At 40.7% G+C, this 17,034-nt stretch overlaps 1 protein-coding gene across 3 annotated transcripts in view; it reads left to right on the top strand.

The window, feature by feature from the left end:
• Positions 1 to 17,034, top strand: part of LOC131456530 (inactive ubiquitin carboxyl-terminal hydrolase 53) — a 32,159-nt gene that overhangs the window by 12,676 nt on the left and 2,449 nt on the right. For 2 of the 3 annotated variants that reach the window (XM_058624939.1, XM_058624937.1), the window contains exons 5-14: positions 96 to 206; positions 1,166 to 1,248; positions 1,401 to 1,485; positions 1,723 to 1,869; positions 3,377 to 3,526; positions 5,556 to 5,700; positions 6,259 to 6,408; positions 7,491 to 7,637; positions 11,251 to 12,031; positions 12,932 to 12,999. In XM_058624939.1, coding sequence (XP_058480922.1) covers positions 96 to 206; positions 1,166 to 1,248; positions 1,401 to 1,485; positions 1,723 to 1,869; positions 3,377 to 3,526; positions 5,556 to 5,700; positions 6,259 to 6,408; positions 7,491 to 7,637; positions 11,251 to 12,031; positions 12,932 to 12,999 — 1,867 coding nt within the window. The remainder of the gene's footprint in view (positions 1 to 95; positions 207 to 1,165; positions 1,249 to 1,400; positions 1,486 to 1,722; positions 1,870 to 3,376; positions 3,527 to 5,555; positions 5,701 to 6,258; positions 6,409 to 7,490; positions 7,638 to 11,250; positions 12,032 to 12,931; positions 13,000 to 17,034) is intronic. The other variant, XM_058624938.1, reaches the window with a different exon arrangement.

Genomic DNA, 17,034 nt, shown 5'->3' with positions numbered 1-17,034 from the left:
ATTGTTTTGCAGTTTTTGCTTTGGGGAAATACTTTTCTACAACAGAGTTGTAAATATTTGCCTCTTACCTCATTCCTGATTTCCTGTTGTCCCAGGAAAACATACTGGAGAGGATCCACATGCACATTGTCCCTGAGGAGACGGATGCCTGCACTTCAAAGTCTTGCATCACGCATCAAAAGTTTGCTATGTCACTTTATGAGCAGGTGAGTCAAAGAATATATAGCATTTTATCATGTGTGACGGGACATGTGTTTTTCTGTTGCACCGACCTCTCTTAAAAAAAATGTGGTGTTAAAAATGTTAATTCAGGCTGACACATTTTTAAAACCGAGTAAATGGTGTTAATTATAGTCTTATAATTTTAAAGATGTTTTTACAGTGTTTGGTTTTGCACAGCCTCTCCAGTACTGAACAAGCTCGCACACACACACCACTGTTTTTGTGCCACACACACACACATATGCAGAGACAGGTACATGAATCACTGTCTGAGACAGTAGAAATCCAATCCGTCATGTTTTGATACTGGGCAGCCCCAATGGAGTAAGGAGGGTGTTTCTGGTCTGATTCCACTGTGCTGCAGCAGCACTGCCAGATAAATCACAGATGGTGTACATAATAAATTCCAGCACAACACAGACACCACCCTGCCCTGTGGCTGTGATGCCCCTCACTGACTCTGTCCATGTCCCAAACCAGTTCTATCTCTGAATCAAACAGATAATGTGCCTTTGGACGAAATCCCTGAAGGACACAGTCAGTGGATTTTCTTCCTACTCCACTTCAAGGCACCAAAAGGCAAACATTACAGAAGCCTAAATGATGTCTGTCCACGTCAGTGGGAAATTTATAACTTAAATGGCTAAAGTTATAAAATACATTTAAATTTAATATCGATGCTGTCAACCGTTTGAGTAAAAAAAAAAAAAAAGGCTGAGGTTTCTAAAAGCACACTGTAGAGTCCACAGTTTAAAATGCAAGCAAAGCAGCAAGACTGGCCTATCTTAATCTTATACTAGTAAAAGGGAGTTTTTTAGGAGGGTGAAAATTTCGGATTTTATGTAGAATTTAGAATTCATCTCTGGCATGCACATGATTCACACATTTTTGTTTTTCTTTCTTTTTTTGTGTGTTTGTCACCCTTGGTCTCTCCCTTGTGAAGTCTGTATGTCGTAGCTGTGGGGCATCATCCGACCCACTGCCGTTTACTGAGCTGGTGCATTATATTTCCACCACTGCACTCTGGTAAGGGAAAGGCAACGTGACACTTCACTGATGTCATTTTTTTGGGTCTATATTTGTCACAGGGGCATCGTTTAACTTTTCAGCTGACATTTTATACAAAAGTCTTCTTTTTTCCCCTCCACAATCCTCAATCTCTGCATTTTTTTTGTCAGTCAACAGATGCCTCCACGAAAAGATGAGTCTTTCGGGGATCTCTTACAAGCAGCAAGTACGATAGGGGACCTTCGAAACTGTCCTGTAAGTGTTTAAAGTGTAAAGTTGGCTGCCAAAGCCTTCATCAGAGATTTGGCTACACAACTCTCCATTAAATGGTTGTTACATTTGATGATCAGTTTTAGGATCGTTCTCGGAGACGATCCTCTTAAGAATCTCATGTTTTATTCTCAATGTTCACTGTTGCTGACTAGCCGTTTTTTGTAATGTACATGGTAAATGGCTGATATTAAATATTAGGTCTTTGCTTTTCTGTTCCAGAGCAACTGTGGTCAGAGGATTAAGATCAGACGGGTCCTTATGAATTCCCCAGAAATAGTTACCATAGGCTTTGTGTGGGACTCTGACCAGTCAGACCTCACTGAAGATGTTATCCGCTCTCTGGGACCTCATCTCAGTCTCTCTGCGGTGAGTCACATTTAATCAACAGCTTGAGTGCACTTCTAATTTTATGGGTTAGAGTTGTTTCTCTGTGTTTTTGGTACATTTTTGAGAGGATGGTTTTTACAAAAAGAAAGGGACTCTCTCCAAGTAAGAAGATTTAATTAAACTTTTCAAATTATCTAATTATTAGTGTTCACTTAATCCAGACGTTGTCAGTATGTTTTTGGTTTGGTCCATTTTTTTTTGCTGCCTTAAGGTCAGTTTGCTTTGGTGCAATCAAACGCATGGGGGAAATAAAGTAGGGATTTATTTCTCTGTGAGACAGAGCTCTTGCATAAGCAGTCAGCACCCAATGCCCAGTTGGCGGGCACCTCAGATCAAAAAGCCCTTGCTGGCCTTGGTCAGCTGGTCAGAAGGCCCTCCCCTCATCTCTCTGTTTTCCAGAGCATGTGCAGATGCTTGTCTGAGGGAACATGTGGGTGGAATAGATGTTATTGAGATAATTTGGGGGGGAGCTTATAGACGGCATGTGTTTCACTGCTCATGTTCACACATTCTTTCATCGCAAGTGTGCTCAAACGTGGGTATGTGTGCTCCATTTCTATTCATCCTCCATGGTTAGGATACCGGTAGTGTTCACTACGGCGCACGACTAGCTGAATTTTCCCCAGCAGCCTGTTCACATCAGGCCACGAGCAGAAAGAAAAAAGAAAAATCAATCAGGGTCATTGATGAGGGCATGCTCATTTGCCCCACACATTATGTAACTTCTTGTTCTATTGAAGCACTCAAACAGATTTTTTGACAGCTTCCCCCATGTTTCCAAAGCATACCATCTGAAGAATTTGTCAGCTAGCCACCACTCCCACTTGTTTGCCACAATAGCCTTGATTCATTTGGGTGGGTTTCATGTGACTTTGGTAGTTCTTAAAGGGAGCCCTCCACCCCCACCATTTGCTTTCATATCTATTGTTTGAGAAAGTGAGAGGGAGTGACAGAGAACTGGCTGTGCAGGATACTTGTGTGTGGGGAACAAGTGATCTTTTTAGCACGGCTGGACAATTGGTTGGACAATTGTTAGATGATAAAATACTTGGTTTTGAGTTAGTGACAGTTGAAGAAACCAGTTAATTATAGTTGAAACCTTTTTATGGACACATAATATAAAATAACCAAGAACAAAAATGTTTCGACATGAATCGAACCTTTGTTATGGTGCAATTGAAAATGGTTCACACCTCCCCCACACACTTAAATTAAATTATTATAAACCACTCTATATTCGTATTCAGGCCAAAGATTGTGGTGGACAATTGTAACCGAGATAGTAAGAGGTGCTATGACGGTGCTGATTTAAACCAGTCCTTATTCATGTTGATTGTCAGTTCATTCCCTCAGAACTTAATCTATGAACTGATGGAGTAACTGATTCGCCTGTAGCTATCAACATCACTCACTTGCCTGCCCACTTACTGTGGCATTGATGCTGATAAGTGTATATTTATGTGTTTGTGTGTGTGTATGGATACAGCTCTTCTACAAGGTAACAGATGAGCATGCCAAAAAGGGGGAGCTGCTGCTCGTGGGGATGATCTGCTATACCAGCCGTCACTACTGTGCCTTCGCCTTCCACACAAAGTCCTCCAAATGGGTCTTTTTTGACGATGCAACTGTGAAAGAGGTCAGAAAATGTACAGCACTGCTGAAACTATTGGTCAGTTTTGCGGTTTCAAGGAACAAAAACCTGTTTTTGTTTGTTTCTATCATTGTAAATTGATTATCTCAGACTGCGGATGTCATGATCTGAAAATGTACAGATAATGTAAACTAAAAATGATCACATGGAAAGGTTTTTTTTTTTTTTTTACAAACACCTGCAATAAGTAGTGATATGCAGTCTATACTCTCCATCACTAGTTGTCTTTATCTCCCAATCAGGGCCACATCGATTGCCCTTCATGAACCTTTGGGCTGATGAGACTTGATGGCTCTGAACAGTTGACTAACCCCCACCACAATTTCTACGGCACTTCCCTAACTCTGAAGTGTTGTTGCATCAACATCTTTCTACTTTTTCCTTCACTGGATAAAATACAAAAAAAGAAAAAAGAATGCTCAGATGCAAATGATTGGTGTTTGTGCCGCCTCTGTGTGAAAAATTGATTTATTTGTGTTTTGCAGGCGAGTTATTTCGAGTATGTATGTGTGTGTGTGTACAGTGTGTACAGTGTGTGAGTTGTGAATCTATTCTTTCCTTTTCCCAAACACCAGCGTCATTTCTATGCCGTGCACATGCGAGCAAACCTTTTGTTTCACATTCCAACAATTTTCTTGGGTACTGTGGTGCAGCGGCTGGTTGGCTCTGTGTCAGTCCATCAGCCGCTTATGCTGTGTGTGCAACACTCCTCCACCATCTCCACCCCCGACTGAGATGGAGTAGCTACAGCACTCAGCGCCTGCCAAGTCTATACCCGTATTGAAATTTGCCAGCATTTCTGTAATACCCCAAATCCCAGCTGCAGGATGTCTAGTGTACAGTAGTGTAACCTAATTGCTGCATTTTCAGTGCTTACAACTTTAAAACGTTCATAAAAATATGAAACGGAAACATTTTCTTTCTCTTTTGAGTTACATGAACATACCTATACCTACAGTATAGTTTTGATTCTGATGTTTTTTTTAGTTTTTCTTTTACCTGACAGGCTGCCACACCAACTATTATTGACTGAATATGTCGGGTAATGACAACATCAAGGCTGCAGCAGTTATAGCCTTATAGTTATGTCATAGCCTAATTTAGTCTATATGTAAATAAAACATTAAAGTGCAATGGTCATTTCATCCTCATTTGCTCTTAAGACAGCAGTTGATTTTTAGCCACAGTTTGCCCTTAGAGTAAATGGTTGTAAGAGGAGACTACACAGTACAGCACTCGGCAGTTTTTTTTTTATATAGTGATTTACATATAGAACACATTAAGCTCTCATTTTGAGACCGTGCTTGTAGACTTCCATCATGTACAGTTTTTACCTTTTGATTTTTTTTAATCCACCTCTTCAGCACTTCTATGTTCATTTTTCCTTTTTGTTTTGTGCTTAGCATTGATTCTTCTTTACCTCATCTTTCTTACACTCCTCCTCCTACAACCCCCCAGTCACCCCACCCTGTCATTTGCTTAATTAAGGAGCTCACAAGCATCTGTTAGCCTGCAGCTTGTCTTTGTGGTGCCTGTGTGGCGAGACACACAACTTGGCTTATTGTGATTGTGCGATTTGACGTCACTATGTTATTTTCCATCACAAATAAGACTATGTGCAATGAAGATTAAAGGGTTTTTGTTTCAAAGTCACCGGTCAATTCTTCCAAAAGCTGGTGATATTTGTATCCTTGTGTTTATACTACAAATCATTAGTAAAATTTTGTTTGTAAAATGAAAGCCGAATCAAAGAAAACTAATTCCTTTTATGTGTAAAGTCCAACTTCAAAATCACGGTTGCTTGATTTTCCCTGTGCACACATCCACAATCTACTGAAACCCTTTTTAATATCTTCAGATTGACCCAACCCAAGGAAAAACCTGCAACAACAACAACAATAGATCATTTGTTTCACTGTGTTTTGTCACCCAACAAGCAACGAGCATCATTTTATCATGTTCTTATCATGTGTCCATGTGAATTGATCACATTTTCTTTTGTTTTCTGTGGCAGATTGGCTCCAGGTGGAAAGACGTTGCCAGCAAATGTATCAAAAGTCACTACCAGCCCCTCCTCCTTTTTTACTCCAACCCCGATGGGAGTGCCATTATTGCAGATCATGCCTCAAAACAAAGCAGCAGCCAGGCTCAAGTGCAAGGTATGATGTGTCCCATCCTGGCTGTTTCAGAAGCAGTCTTGGTTTTGTATTTATTGACAATTACACTTTTGACTATGCCCGTGTTGACTGGAATGAGAGTGCTGAAAAGCGAGGATCTCAGGGGCCATTGGGATTACATTTAAAAAAAAAAAAAAAAAAGAACCTCATCATACTGAATATGAGCCAAACTCCTTAAAAAAAAAAGTGTAACTGGCCCAATACATCAGATAAAATTGTGTCTATTTCTGGAAATTACTGCCTAACTCAGCCTAACTCCCCTTTAAAGTATATATTGAAATGTAAAGATGGAGTTGAACGTTTAAGTGTGATATTCCTCCATGATTGATTGGGAACAAATGCATCTAATGTGTACATAAAAAAGACACAGTGGTTTATTTCAGCAGAACTTTTTCCTCTTCAGCACTTCCATAAATGAAAATGTACATGTTATCTCAAGTGGAAATCATATTCAGCTCTGACAGCGCACCAGAACAAAGTAGATGTTCCTCCAGTAAATCTTAAGTTTTTCTAGCTTAAAAATATCTTTATTATCTTCAGCAGGCCTTGACTCTCCAGTGTCAGCCCCTAAGAAACTGGACCTCACCAGGGAGAATCTGAATGCTCTTCTGGGTCATGGCCCTTTCAAACAGAAAACTGCCTCAACCCTTAGTAGGAGCAGTGCTCAGACCAACGGAGGACGGGGACATGGTAAGAGAGAAAATAAGGGAAGTGGAAGTTTTATATTCCACGAGTAAGAGAGCCTGGACAAAGGTTATGCTAAAGACATTGTTTTCCATTGCAGGTTAGAGTTTTGTACTATAACACACAGTATGGCTGTTAAAATGGAGGATTTTGTAGTGAATAAGCAAAAGGAGTTGTGTGCTGGTTGTAGTATTAGCCTTGAAAGATGGAATGATTCATGAGCATATGTTTTCTCAGAGAGTGGTGACATGCAGCGACCGTGCATAGTTACCATGGAAGGACTAACTAAATGTCTGTGCTGTCAAAATAGGTGTCGCTATGTTTGTAAAACACGCGTCTCTTATCGACAGGAGAAGTTGAGTGTGGGCAGAAGATATTTTGTTGATGTAAATTGACTTTGTAAGTAATAACCGCATTGGTGAATTTGAATCTCTTATGATTTTCATCATTGTTATTATTAACAATGATGATTATTGTTTAATACAATTGGACCAAGGCGCCAAAATCAAATTATTATGTTTTAAACATCGCACACATTCTGATTTGTTGTTGCTGAAGTGAATATATAAAAATCCAAAAGCACTGTCCACAAAAACAGCAGGGATATTATTATTTTTTTTACTTCATGTCCTCCTCACAGTTATTCAAGTTTATACAGCAAGCGGAATCACAGCATGATCACGTTTTCCAGTGCCATGACTAATCATTGCATTTCAAAGGGAATGTCTGCCAACATGAGTATCTGCCAGAGACAGAGGAGAGTAGTTTGTGCTTCGCCGTATTTCCTCCTGTTCCCCCTAATGTAGCACCAAATGTACCATATACATCAGCACAACGATGTGTTGTAAAGCTAGCCTCTACCTACACACTCTGTGCCTCAGGGGTGCTGGGGACTAAGAGGTGAAAAAAGAGGGACAAGGAAAAGGATGTAGTGACAATATACATCTATATGTTCACGGAGATAAAAATACTTTTAATGGTGTCTGTAGTGGTGGAAGTCCCCACCTGATTCAGCAGATTTATTACATACTGACTACACACTTTCTGACCCTCATTGTGAACACCTGAAATGTTGTTTTTTTTTGCAGTGAAAATTAGTTCCACTGATCCCAAGAGTCGCCTCAGGGACATTTCTCGAGAAGCTGCCCAGAAAGCAGGAGAGGTTCGGAGCATTCATCCAGCCAGAAGAGAGCCCGATCGGAGTGGTCAGCGGAGGCAGGAGACACGTTACAGAGGTTTGTTGTAGATATTATGTGATCTACAGAGAGATTCTACAGAGACTACACATGCCATTCAGCACACAAACAAGGGAATTGTCGGTCTTTATGATATAAAAGGCTAGCCGTCCACGTCCCCAGCCATTATGTAACCCTCAGTTCGGGAGCAATGTGTCAGAAAGGGGATTAAGTGCTGACGTCTGTTGGAGCCTGCCTTGATCCCACTCCGTCATCCCACTCAGCTATTGGTTCCCCACTCTCTGGTGTGAATAAACATTTACAACAAACACACACTATTATAGACCAAAACCCCTGCAAAACAAATTAAGATAAATACTGAATGATTTAATTCATTGATGAAACTAACGCTTTGACATCTTAACTCCTTGTTTCTTACAAATTGAGTCTTTGTTTTCAGTTCTAATCAGGAGACTGATTGGTCAGCTCCTTTTTAATACTTTCAGTTAAGTATCAGTGAGGGGATTAGTGGACACACTTATTGTAACACTCTCCAAAATCCACCATGTCAACAGCAGTAGCCAGGTTTAGTCTCAAGCTCATGTCCCATTATGATTGAAGACTCAGGGAGGTCGTTGTAATGATGAAAAGCAAAGCAGGAGGAGAAACTGTAAGTGACCACAGTGTGGATTATTCGCCGGCCAGCACAAAAAGATAGGAAAAGCAACTTTGCCACTCATATTGGACTGTGGAATAACCTGAGGGAATTTTCTAAATGATACTGTCTGTATTGATTTATTCTTCCAAAAATGATCCACAGTCTTGTGCACAGTTGACAACACTGAGCTGGCAGCAGAAGCACACTGGTATCATATATACAAGCAAAGAACATGGACAGCAATGTTTGGAGTGATTTAACTCTGGCACACAGTCAGCAAAATCTAAGAGAATGGGGACTCCCATCGTGTGGGCCCATTTCCAAAGGCTGACAGTTTAGTGTACTGCTGAATTTATTTATTTCATTATTTTGTTTTCACCTGAAAAGACGTTGCCATAGATTGCTTTTCCTGGTGATTTAGATGGCTCCACTGTCCCTGACTGAGGCAATCGGCACTTGATTATAACTGTGCGTTGGACATATGAGGCCCGTATGTTAAATTAAAAGGCTCTTCTTACTGATGGAAACTTTCTCAGCTTTATCTCAGAATCACCAACCCTTTGTCTCTCCTCCTCAAAATGAATAATAATAACCTTGTGTAGATCAGCAGGTGCTGCTCAGAAAGCTCTGTGCTGGAGAGTGTTGATAAATAAAGGGTTAGCGAAGGCACCCATAGCTGCATGGGCGAACCAGTTTGGAGGAAGGATGTGTGTGGGCATGTATTTTGAGAGTCACTATTATGGCTGGAAGTGTCCTTGGACAAGCAAACGCACACATCCGTGCCACACTGTTCAGACATGTCACTTGTGTAAGTGGGAAACACATTCATGCACATACACTACCGTTCAAAAGTTTGGGGTCACCCAAACAATTTTGTGTTTTCCATGAAAAGTCACACTTATTCACCACCATACGTTGTGAAATGAATAGAAAATAGAGTCAAGACATTGACAAGGTTAGAAATAATGATTTGTATTTGAAATACGATTTTTTTTCCATCAAACTTTGCTTTCGTCAAAGAATCCTCCATTTGCAGCAATTACAGCATTGCAGACCTTTGGCATTCTAGCTGTTAATTTGTTGAGGTAATCTGGAGAAATTGCACCCCACGCTTCCAGAAGCAGCTCCCACAAGTTGGATTGGTTGGATGGGCACTTCTTGCGTACCATACGGTCAAGCTGCTCCCACAACAGCTCAATGGGGTTCAGATCTGGTGACTGCGCTGGCCACTCCATTACCGATAGAATACCAGCTGCCTGCTTCTGCTCTAAATAGTTCTTGCACAATTTGGAGGTGTGTTTAGGGTCATTGTCTTGTTGTAGGATGAAATTGGCTCCAATCAAGCGCTGTCCACTGGGTATGGCATGGCGTTGCAAAATGGAGTGATAGCCTTCCTTATTCAGAATCCCTTTTACCCTGTACAAATCTCCCACCTTACCAGCACCAAAGCAACCCCAGACCATCACATTACCTCCACCATGCTTAACAGATGGCGTCAGGCATTCTTCCAGCATCTTTTCATTTGTTCTGTGTCTCACAAACGTTCGTCTTTGTGATCCAAACACCTCAAACTTGGATTCATCCGTCCACAACACTTTTTTCCAGTCTTCCTCTGTCCAATGTCTGTGTTCTTTTGCCCATCTTAATCTTTTTCTTTTATTGGCCAGTCTCAGATATGGCTTTTTCTTTGCCACTCTGCCCTGAAGCCCAGAATCCCGCAGCCGCCTCTTCACTGTAGATGTTGACACTGGTGTTTTGCGGGTACTATTTAATGAAGATGCCAGTTGGGGACCTGTGAGGCGTCTGTTTCTCAAACTAGAGACTCTAATGTACTTATTGTCTTGCTCAGTTGTGCAACGCGGCCTCCCACTTCTTTTTCTACTCTGGTTAGAGCCTGTTTGTGCTGTCCTCTGAAGGGAGTAGTACACACCGTTGTAGGAAATCTTCAATTTCTTAGCAATTTCTCGCATGGAATAGCCTTCATTTCTAAGAACAAGAATAGACTGTCGAGTTTCAGATGAAAGTTCTCTTTTTCTGGCCATTTTGAGCGTTTAATTGACCCCACAAATGTGATGCTCCAGAAACTCAATCTGCTCAAAGGAAGGTCAGTTTTGTAGCTTCTGTAACGAGCTAAACTGTTTTTAGATGTCTGAACATGATTGCACAAGGGTTTTCTAATCATCAATTAGCCTTCTGAGCCAATGAGCAAACACATTGTACCATTAGAACACTGGAGTGATAGTTGCTGGAAATTGGCCTCTATACACCTATGTAGATATTGCACCAAAAACCAGACATTTGCAGCTAGAATAGTCATTTACCACATTAGCAATGTATAGAGTGTATTTCTTTAAAGTTAAGACTACTTTAAAGTTATCTTCATTGAAAAGTACAGTGCTTTTCCTTCAAAAATAAGGACATTTCAATGTGACCCCAAACTTTTGAACGGTAGTGTATATACACACATACTCTTCATACAACACCAAAGTGCAACCTTTCCACAATGGGGACCTGCATGGTAACCTCTACACAAGCTGCCTACCCTCCCGAGTACACGTCACAGAAGAAAATTGACTCCTGGTGGTCGTAATTCACACCTTGCTGTCACCTGCAGACATAAATGTCATCTGTAACCCTGTTGTCGTCATGCCTCTCCCTCAATTTTTGCCCAACCTTCCATGTTCTTTGCAGACGCTTTGTGTCTTGGTGTCAATGAAAGTCAATTTTTGTTCTTGGCAACATGATTTATGACTCTTTGGTTTTTTTTCTTGTTTTTAATATTAAAGCTTTTATCATTTATCATATCATTATTACATATCCTTGCTTTTATGGGGTAAAAACATTAGTATTAAAGTTTATGAATGATTAGTATTAAAGTTTATTTTCTTGTGGGATTTTTTTGTTAGAAATTTAAAAATATATTCTTTAAGACTTATGATTTATGTTCAAAATATAGTTTGCCATTCCAACTCTTACAAAATAACCGCTCATGGAACTTAATTTACTTAATTTCAGATCCAGGCCACGACAGGACCTACTCCCGCTCCGTCTCCCCTCCAGAGAATGGCTTCAAACAACACCTGGAAACTCGACTGTACAGCAGCCAAGGAAAAGGCAACACACGGACTGAGCGAACACCCTACTATGGCGGGCGTTCCTCCCAAGAACACCCCCGCTCTCACTCCAGAGTCCAAGTGCTACCTAGTGTGCCCAGCATAAGCAATAGCCATCATAGCCGCAGGCTAGACCAGATTCCCAATGGATATGATACTGACAGCAGCCAGGATTCTCGAGATCATCCTGGAAGTGGAGCGCACAGTCGAAGCAGGACAAGCCACCCGTGGAAGCCCATGCGGGAGGCTCTAAATGTGGACAGTGTTTTAAGTGGCAATTGTGATAATTCTGTAAGTCAAGAGCGAAGACAGCACAGCCCACGGAGAAGGCCCAGCAGTCAGTCGCCCACTCGGGACCGAGAGCGTGACAGAGATTTCACGTGGGGAGTCCTGGAGGAACGCAAACCCAAGAGTCTGATGACCATCTACGAGGATGAGCAGAGGCATGAAACTGGTGGCAGCCGAAGCTCGCTGGACTCGGATAGCAGGGGTGGCTACAGTGACAGGTCGAAGGGCTCGTCAACTCTGAAACTGCGGAATGACAACTGGAAGATCCAGCGAACTGAATCTGGATATGAAAGTAGTGACAGGCTCAGCAATGGTTCAGCAAATCTGGATTCACCTGTGGTCGAGAACGTCTCTTCAAAGGACCTGCGGCCCATACCAGAGCTGCATCTGACAAGGTAAAATGGACTGTTGCATTCAAGGTCTTTCCTTTTTCTTCTTCTTTTTACAAAATCTGAGTGAAATAGAAATTGCTGTGACACAATTTTTGCTGTGTGGTGATCCCATGGCCTTCTAATATCACTATTTAAAAGTGCTGCCATTTCTAAATAATTAAACATCACAAACAAGCTGTTCTAAAAATAGCAACTTCAGTTTAGCATTAATGCTCACAAAGCAGATCTGGCAAACTTGTTTTTCTGGGCAAATTATGCTGGGCTGTCGTTTGGTGGCTTTGTAGTCGAGGACTTGTTTGGAGATAATATTCCCAACTTGCTGACAACTCCTACACTCTGAGCCAGCAAATAGCAGGCGTTCTCAACTGCTGGTGCATTATTCAAGCTGGTCTCCTGATAATATATCCGTTAAGTGCCTCTTAATTATTCATTCTTTACCGTACGGTTACGTTGTTGTGACTGAGTTCAGAGCTGAAGTTGGACAATGTGTTAAATGTTTTTGGATAATTGCAGCATATCTTTTATACTTTTTTTTCACCAGTTTTCATTATGTTGACTTCAAGGAGACACAAGGCATTGCACTTAAAAAGGAAACAGCAGGAGCCAGACATTGATTATGCATGAAAATATCATAAGCACGGGTTGTTTTGACAGTTGGATATTTTTACGTGCTGTCTTCACACATCAAAGAAAATAATGTTGCAGTTTATTTTCAAATTACCCCCATTATAATTCATTCTTACCATACAATATTTAAACCACGGTCATATGGGTTTCTTTTCTCCTTTTTGGTCTTAGCAGGGGTCCATCTTTGTCCTCTTAAGGGGGTGGGGAAAGTCAATCTCTGGCATATCTTGTGGCGGTCTGCACTTTATGAATAATTACATTTATTTTGTATTTTAGGGATCACTTCCCTCCAAGAAGCACTGATGATTTGAAGGCTGACATTCTGCACTCCACGTTTTTCACCAGTAAGTTAATCAGTCACACTTTAACCTGTCTCTTCAAAGCATGCACGTGTGAAATTTGTTATGTTGAAATGAAACCACCAAAGGTCTACATATAAGTGTAAAAATGTTAAATTTGAAACCATTATTTCCAGCGTCACACTTTCATAACTCTGGAAAAATTATACATCCTGTCTGTTACAAAGTGGACACAGGTCACAAAGTAAAGTATGATTCCATCACAAAGGCTTGGCCCTGACATTAAAGAGATTTCCTCTGCCTAATAGTCTTCCATGTGTTGTAAGGATCTGAAACATTACGATAGTAGTCAGCGATTTCCTTGATTTATTGTTCCATCAGTAATGTTAAGGTCACGGCCTGATTGAGAGGATACTGTATGGAAATAAGTGTGTGCAGCTTCTTCACTTACTGGCCTTGACCTTTTTTTCCTGAGCAACATTTATGTTCTGCAGCACAAAGGTAAATTAACATAGACTTAAAGGGAACATCAATCTAAGTTGTGAAGAAAATTTTTTTTTGTAAATGATTTCTCCAAAACACAGTCTGTTCCTTCCTGCTCATTAAAAATGGAAACATTTTGGAAAAAGAACCTCAAGGGCCTTGTTAACCATTAACTGTGGTGAGTAATGATCTTTCGCAGAAGGCAGTACAACTTTTTATCCAATGGGGAAAGAGAGTAGTTTTCAGATGAACCTGAAATAGTCATGTTGTTAGTCATAGTTATTTTTATTTTACAGACATAATGGCGGGAGATTAGTTTGTGGGTTTGGGTAGACACCCTTCACTATCTCCACGCGCCATGCTTGCTTGAGATACACATTATTAACAGAAAGGAAAAAGGAGAACAATATCCTAAATTAAGAAATGTCTTGAAAGTGCCCCCACTGCTTCCTTTAATGGGAATACTGCGTTAATCCCGAATTAGAGGGGAACATGAGCGAGCTTGCAGGGGCCTCCCAGCTGTGCTCAGCTGGGCAGAGAATTCCAGGACTGGGACTCTCAGAAAGAGGAATTCAAATATGAAGTTAAGAAAATGCCATTTTTCTGCACTGTTGTTATTTCAAGGTCCAAAATTTCGGACTCCCTCAACTCCTCCTCCTCCCTCTTTAATCACTATTTCACTTGTGTGATAACAATAGATTCCACACATCTTCATTTTTCACAAAGACTTGTAGGAAATAATGTTGCATTTGTTTAACCAGACACACTTAACCAGATTCCTTCACTTGTAACATTATGTGCCTTGTCTTTTAAAATGATTATTTTATAATGTTAGTTTTGATTGATTTTGATGAATGCCTTTCAAATGCTAATGTATAATTTGTTTTATACCCAAACATGGCTTAAACTATCTCATTGGGCTTCAGCGATCTGTTATTTAGTGGCTACTTTAAATTTATTTTAAAATCAGTATGAGATAGTTTGCAGACACCCTGCTGTCTGCATACTACTGGATCCAACGTCAGTTTGGCCTGAGTTCAGGGGTGGATGATTGAAGGGAGTTTTTAGAAAAGCCTAAGCAGATACCAGAAGTTTATTTAAGTACAGAAATCCAATCTAAAAAACATTCATGTAGGAGGGTTGTTTTTGGAGAGCGCAGTTGACTTTTTGACCTCAGCCTTCTTTCCTAATGATTATTTGCTGCCTCTATCGTCAAATGCTTCTTTTTGATCACCTTAACGATGACCTTTGAGTGTTGATGTGATATCATACCAAATGGAAATGGTCGTAGCGTGAAAGGTCACCGCTTTCAGGAAACAGTGTGGGGATTCCAGACACTTGAGTCTGCTATCTGGACAGTAAATCACAGTTTCCCTAATTTACCCTGATTGTCTCTGTTGGCTCCTTTTAAAGTCAATAGAAACACACTCCAAAAGCTTTTATGGTTCTGTTTCCACTCATTGTTACATCAACAGAAGACTTGTGTGTTTAACTTTTGGCTCCCGTGTATGTCGGTACTATATTTAAATAGTGGCAAAGCCCTGCTTTCTGCTTCTTTTTACATGCCTCTGATGCAGAATTGAGAAAGATAAACAGTGAAGTTGCAGTGAAGAACTTTATCCCTTTTTAAAGGATTTATATATTACTTAATGCTACTCAGCTTAATAGGTCTATTGATATCTTGTAGCAAACTCAAGTTACAAGCAAAAAGCTTTAATGCAATGGAATTGGTGCATATTTTTTTGGCATAGGGTTTAACATGTCTGCGTATATGATATATAAACACATACAGAAACAAAAGGTTTTTTTTTTTAGGTCTGGCCACTAGTGATATCCTGACAGTCAGGAGTCCAGGCCCTCCTGAAAAGCCCTAAATGCAAATATGCATGCGGGTGACTGATTGATGTTCAACCATTTTAAATACCCCAGGCAGCCGAAAGCAGAGAACTACAAATCTCTACTTGACAGCTTTAGAGCTGAAATGTGTAGAGTTTTTTGTTTTTTTTTGTCACATCAACATAGCCTCAAAAGCCTGTCAAGAAATTTTGCATGTACAGGCTCTCAAAACCAAGTTAAGGGTTTGCTTTAATGGTCTGTTGTGAGGAACGTTGGCTGTTTCCTGTGGGAATGTCTTACTTTGACAGTTAGAATAATTGCTATGATGTCAAACCACCTCACTGTTCCCTCCTCTTAAAAAGTTGAGAATAACTTTTTGGATAACGGTCCACAAACAGGTGTCTCTCCTGAACTTTCTCAGTCCCCATTTATGCTCGCATTGGGGTCAAAGCTGAGTCTGTGAGGGTGTTTTACAGCGGAAGAGAATCTAAAAGATTAATAAATCAATTCACACGGTTTTTAAGTGTGGTAAATCATAGGAATAAAGCTTCCTACTTGAGTGTTTCCAGTTAACTTGGAAATGAGAGGGAGAGGGATTGTTTGATTGAACACCGCTTGGTGCAATTTAGATGGTACATTAAATGCTACTGAACTGCAATTTAATCCATGCAATCACAGTACATGGACAGTTTCCCAGGCAGAGTGCAGAAGGCCATGTAAACAGCATGACACCTTAAATACATGTTTTGCTGGCACTCGCAGCTGCACGAGTGATCGCACAATTCCACTCAAATGAACGTTTTGTGGCGATCTGCTCAACCCCGAAATTGAAGAATTGATTCACATTTAGATGGAGAGTAAAACTGATTATTTGATGTTGGCGATTTCAACCACAACAGACAGCCTTGCAACCACAAAACAGTCACCTTGTACTTTTGGTTTCCAGCTGTTGTGCAGTGCAAATGACTATGGAGATGAGGGGATTTTCTAAACAGTAGGCACTGCATCCTTTTTTATTTTTTGAATGATAATGTCACAGTTGCTTGCCAACATTGCAGATCAGCGGCATCAAAATGTGAATTGCCACATGGACTTAGCAGCTTAAAAATGCAATAGTGTTGTGGAGTGGATCTGGAGTCTGACCTCGGTGTAATTGCATGCCAGCACAAAGGATTTAGCCGCTAATGCTCTGAGAGCACATGAAAAAAAAAAAAGAGGGTATGCTGACACATCACAGATGGTCCTCGACCATTCACTCTCTTCCTTGTCCTGTTAGTCAGCTGTTGTCTGTCTCAGACCTTGTAAATAACACCCACCCTGCTAACTTGGCAAAGCTCCACACCAGCTTCCACCCAGGCACCTGTTTTGTTTTGTTTTGAAATGTGTTTGTGTTCATCTACTGAACACAAGTGACACATATCATTGCCAACTTTTTTTTTTTTTTGCATTATAATTCACTTTTCATTAGTTTGTGCACATTCCAACTTCTTAATTAGCTGCAGTTCATGCAGGGTTCGTATTGTTTCATTAGTACTGTTAGCTTGAAGCTCCTGGGGCCTGGATATGAACCCAAATTCCCTTTGAGGGGCCATGTTCTTTGGTTGGATCAGACAGTCAGAGTGGTACACATGGGGCCGTAGGGCACTGTGCCAGACTAGCTGCTTTAGTACTTCCTCTCACAGCACCAGGCCAAGGGCCTCATTGTGACCCTGTTAGATAACGTGTCTTTGCTGGAGAGACGGAGAGGAAAAAAAGTTTGTT

This window comes from Solea solea, chromosome 3 (genome assembly GCF_958295425.1).
Source record: "Solea solea chromosome 3, fSolSol10.1, whole genome shotgun sequence".
Classification (NCBI taxonomy): Eukaryota; Metazoa; Chordata; class Actinopteri; order Pleuronectiformes; family Soleidae; genus Solea; species Solea solea.
This window is presented reverse-complemented; position numbering and strand designations above follow the sequence as displayed.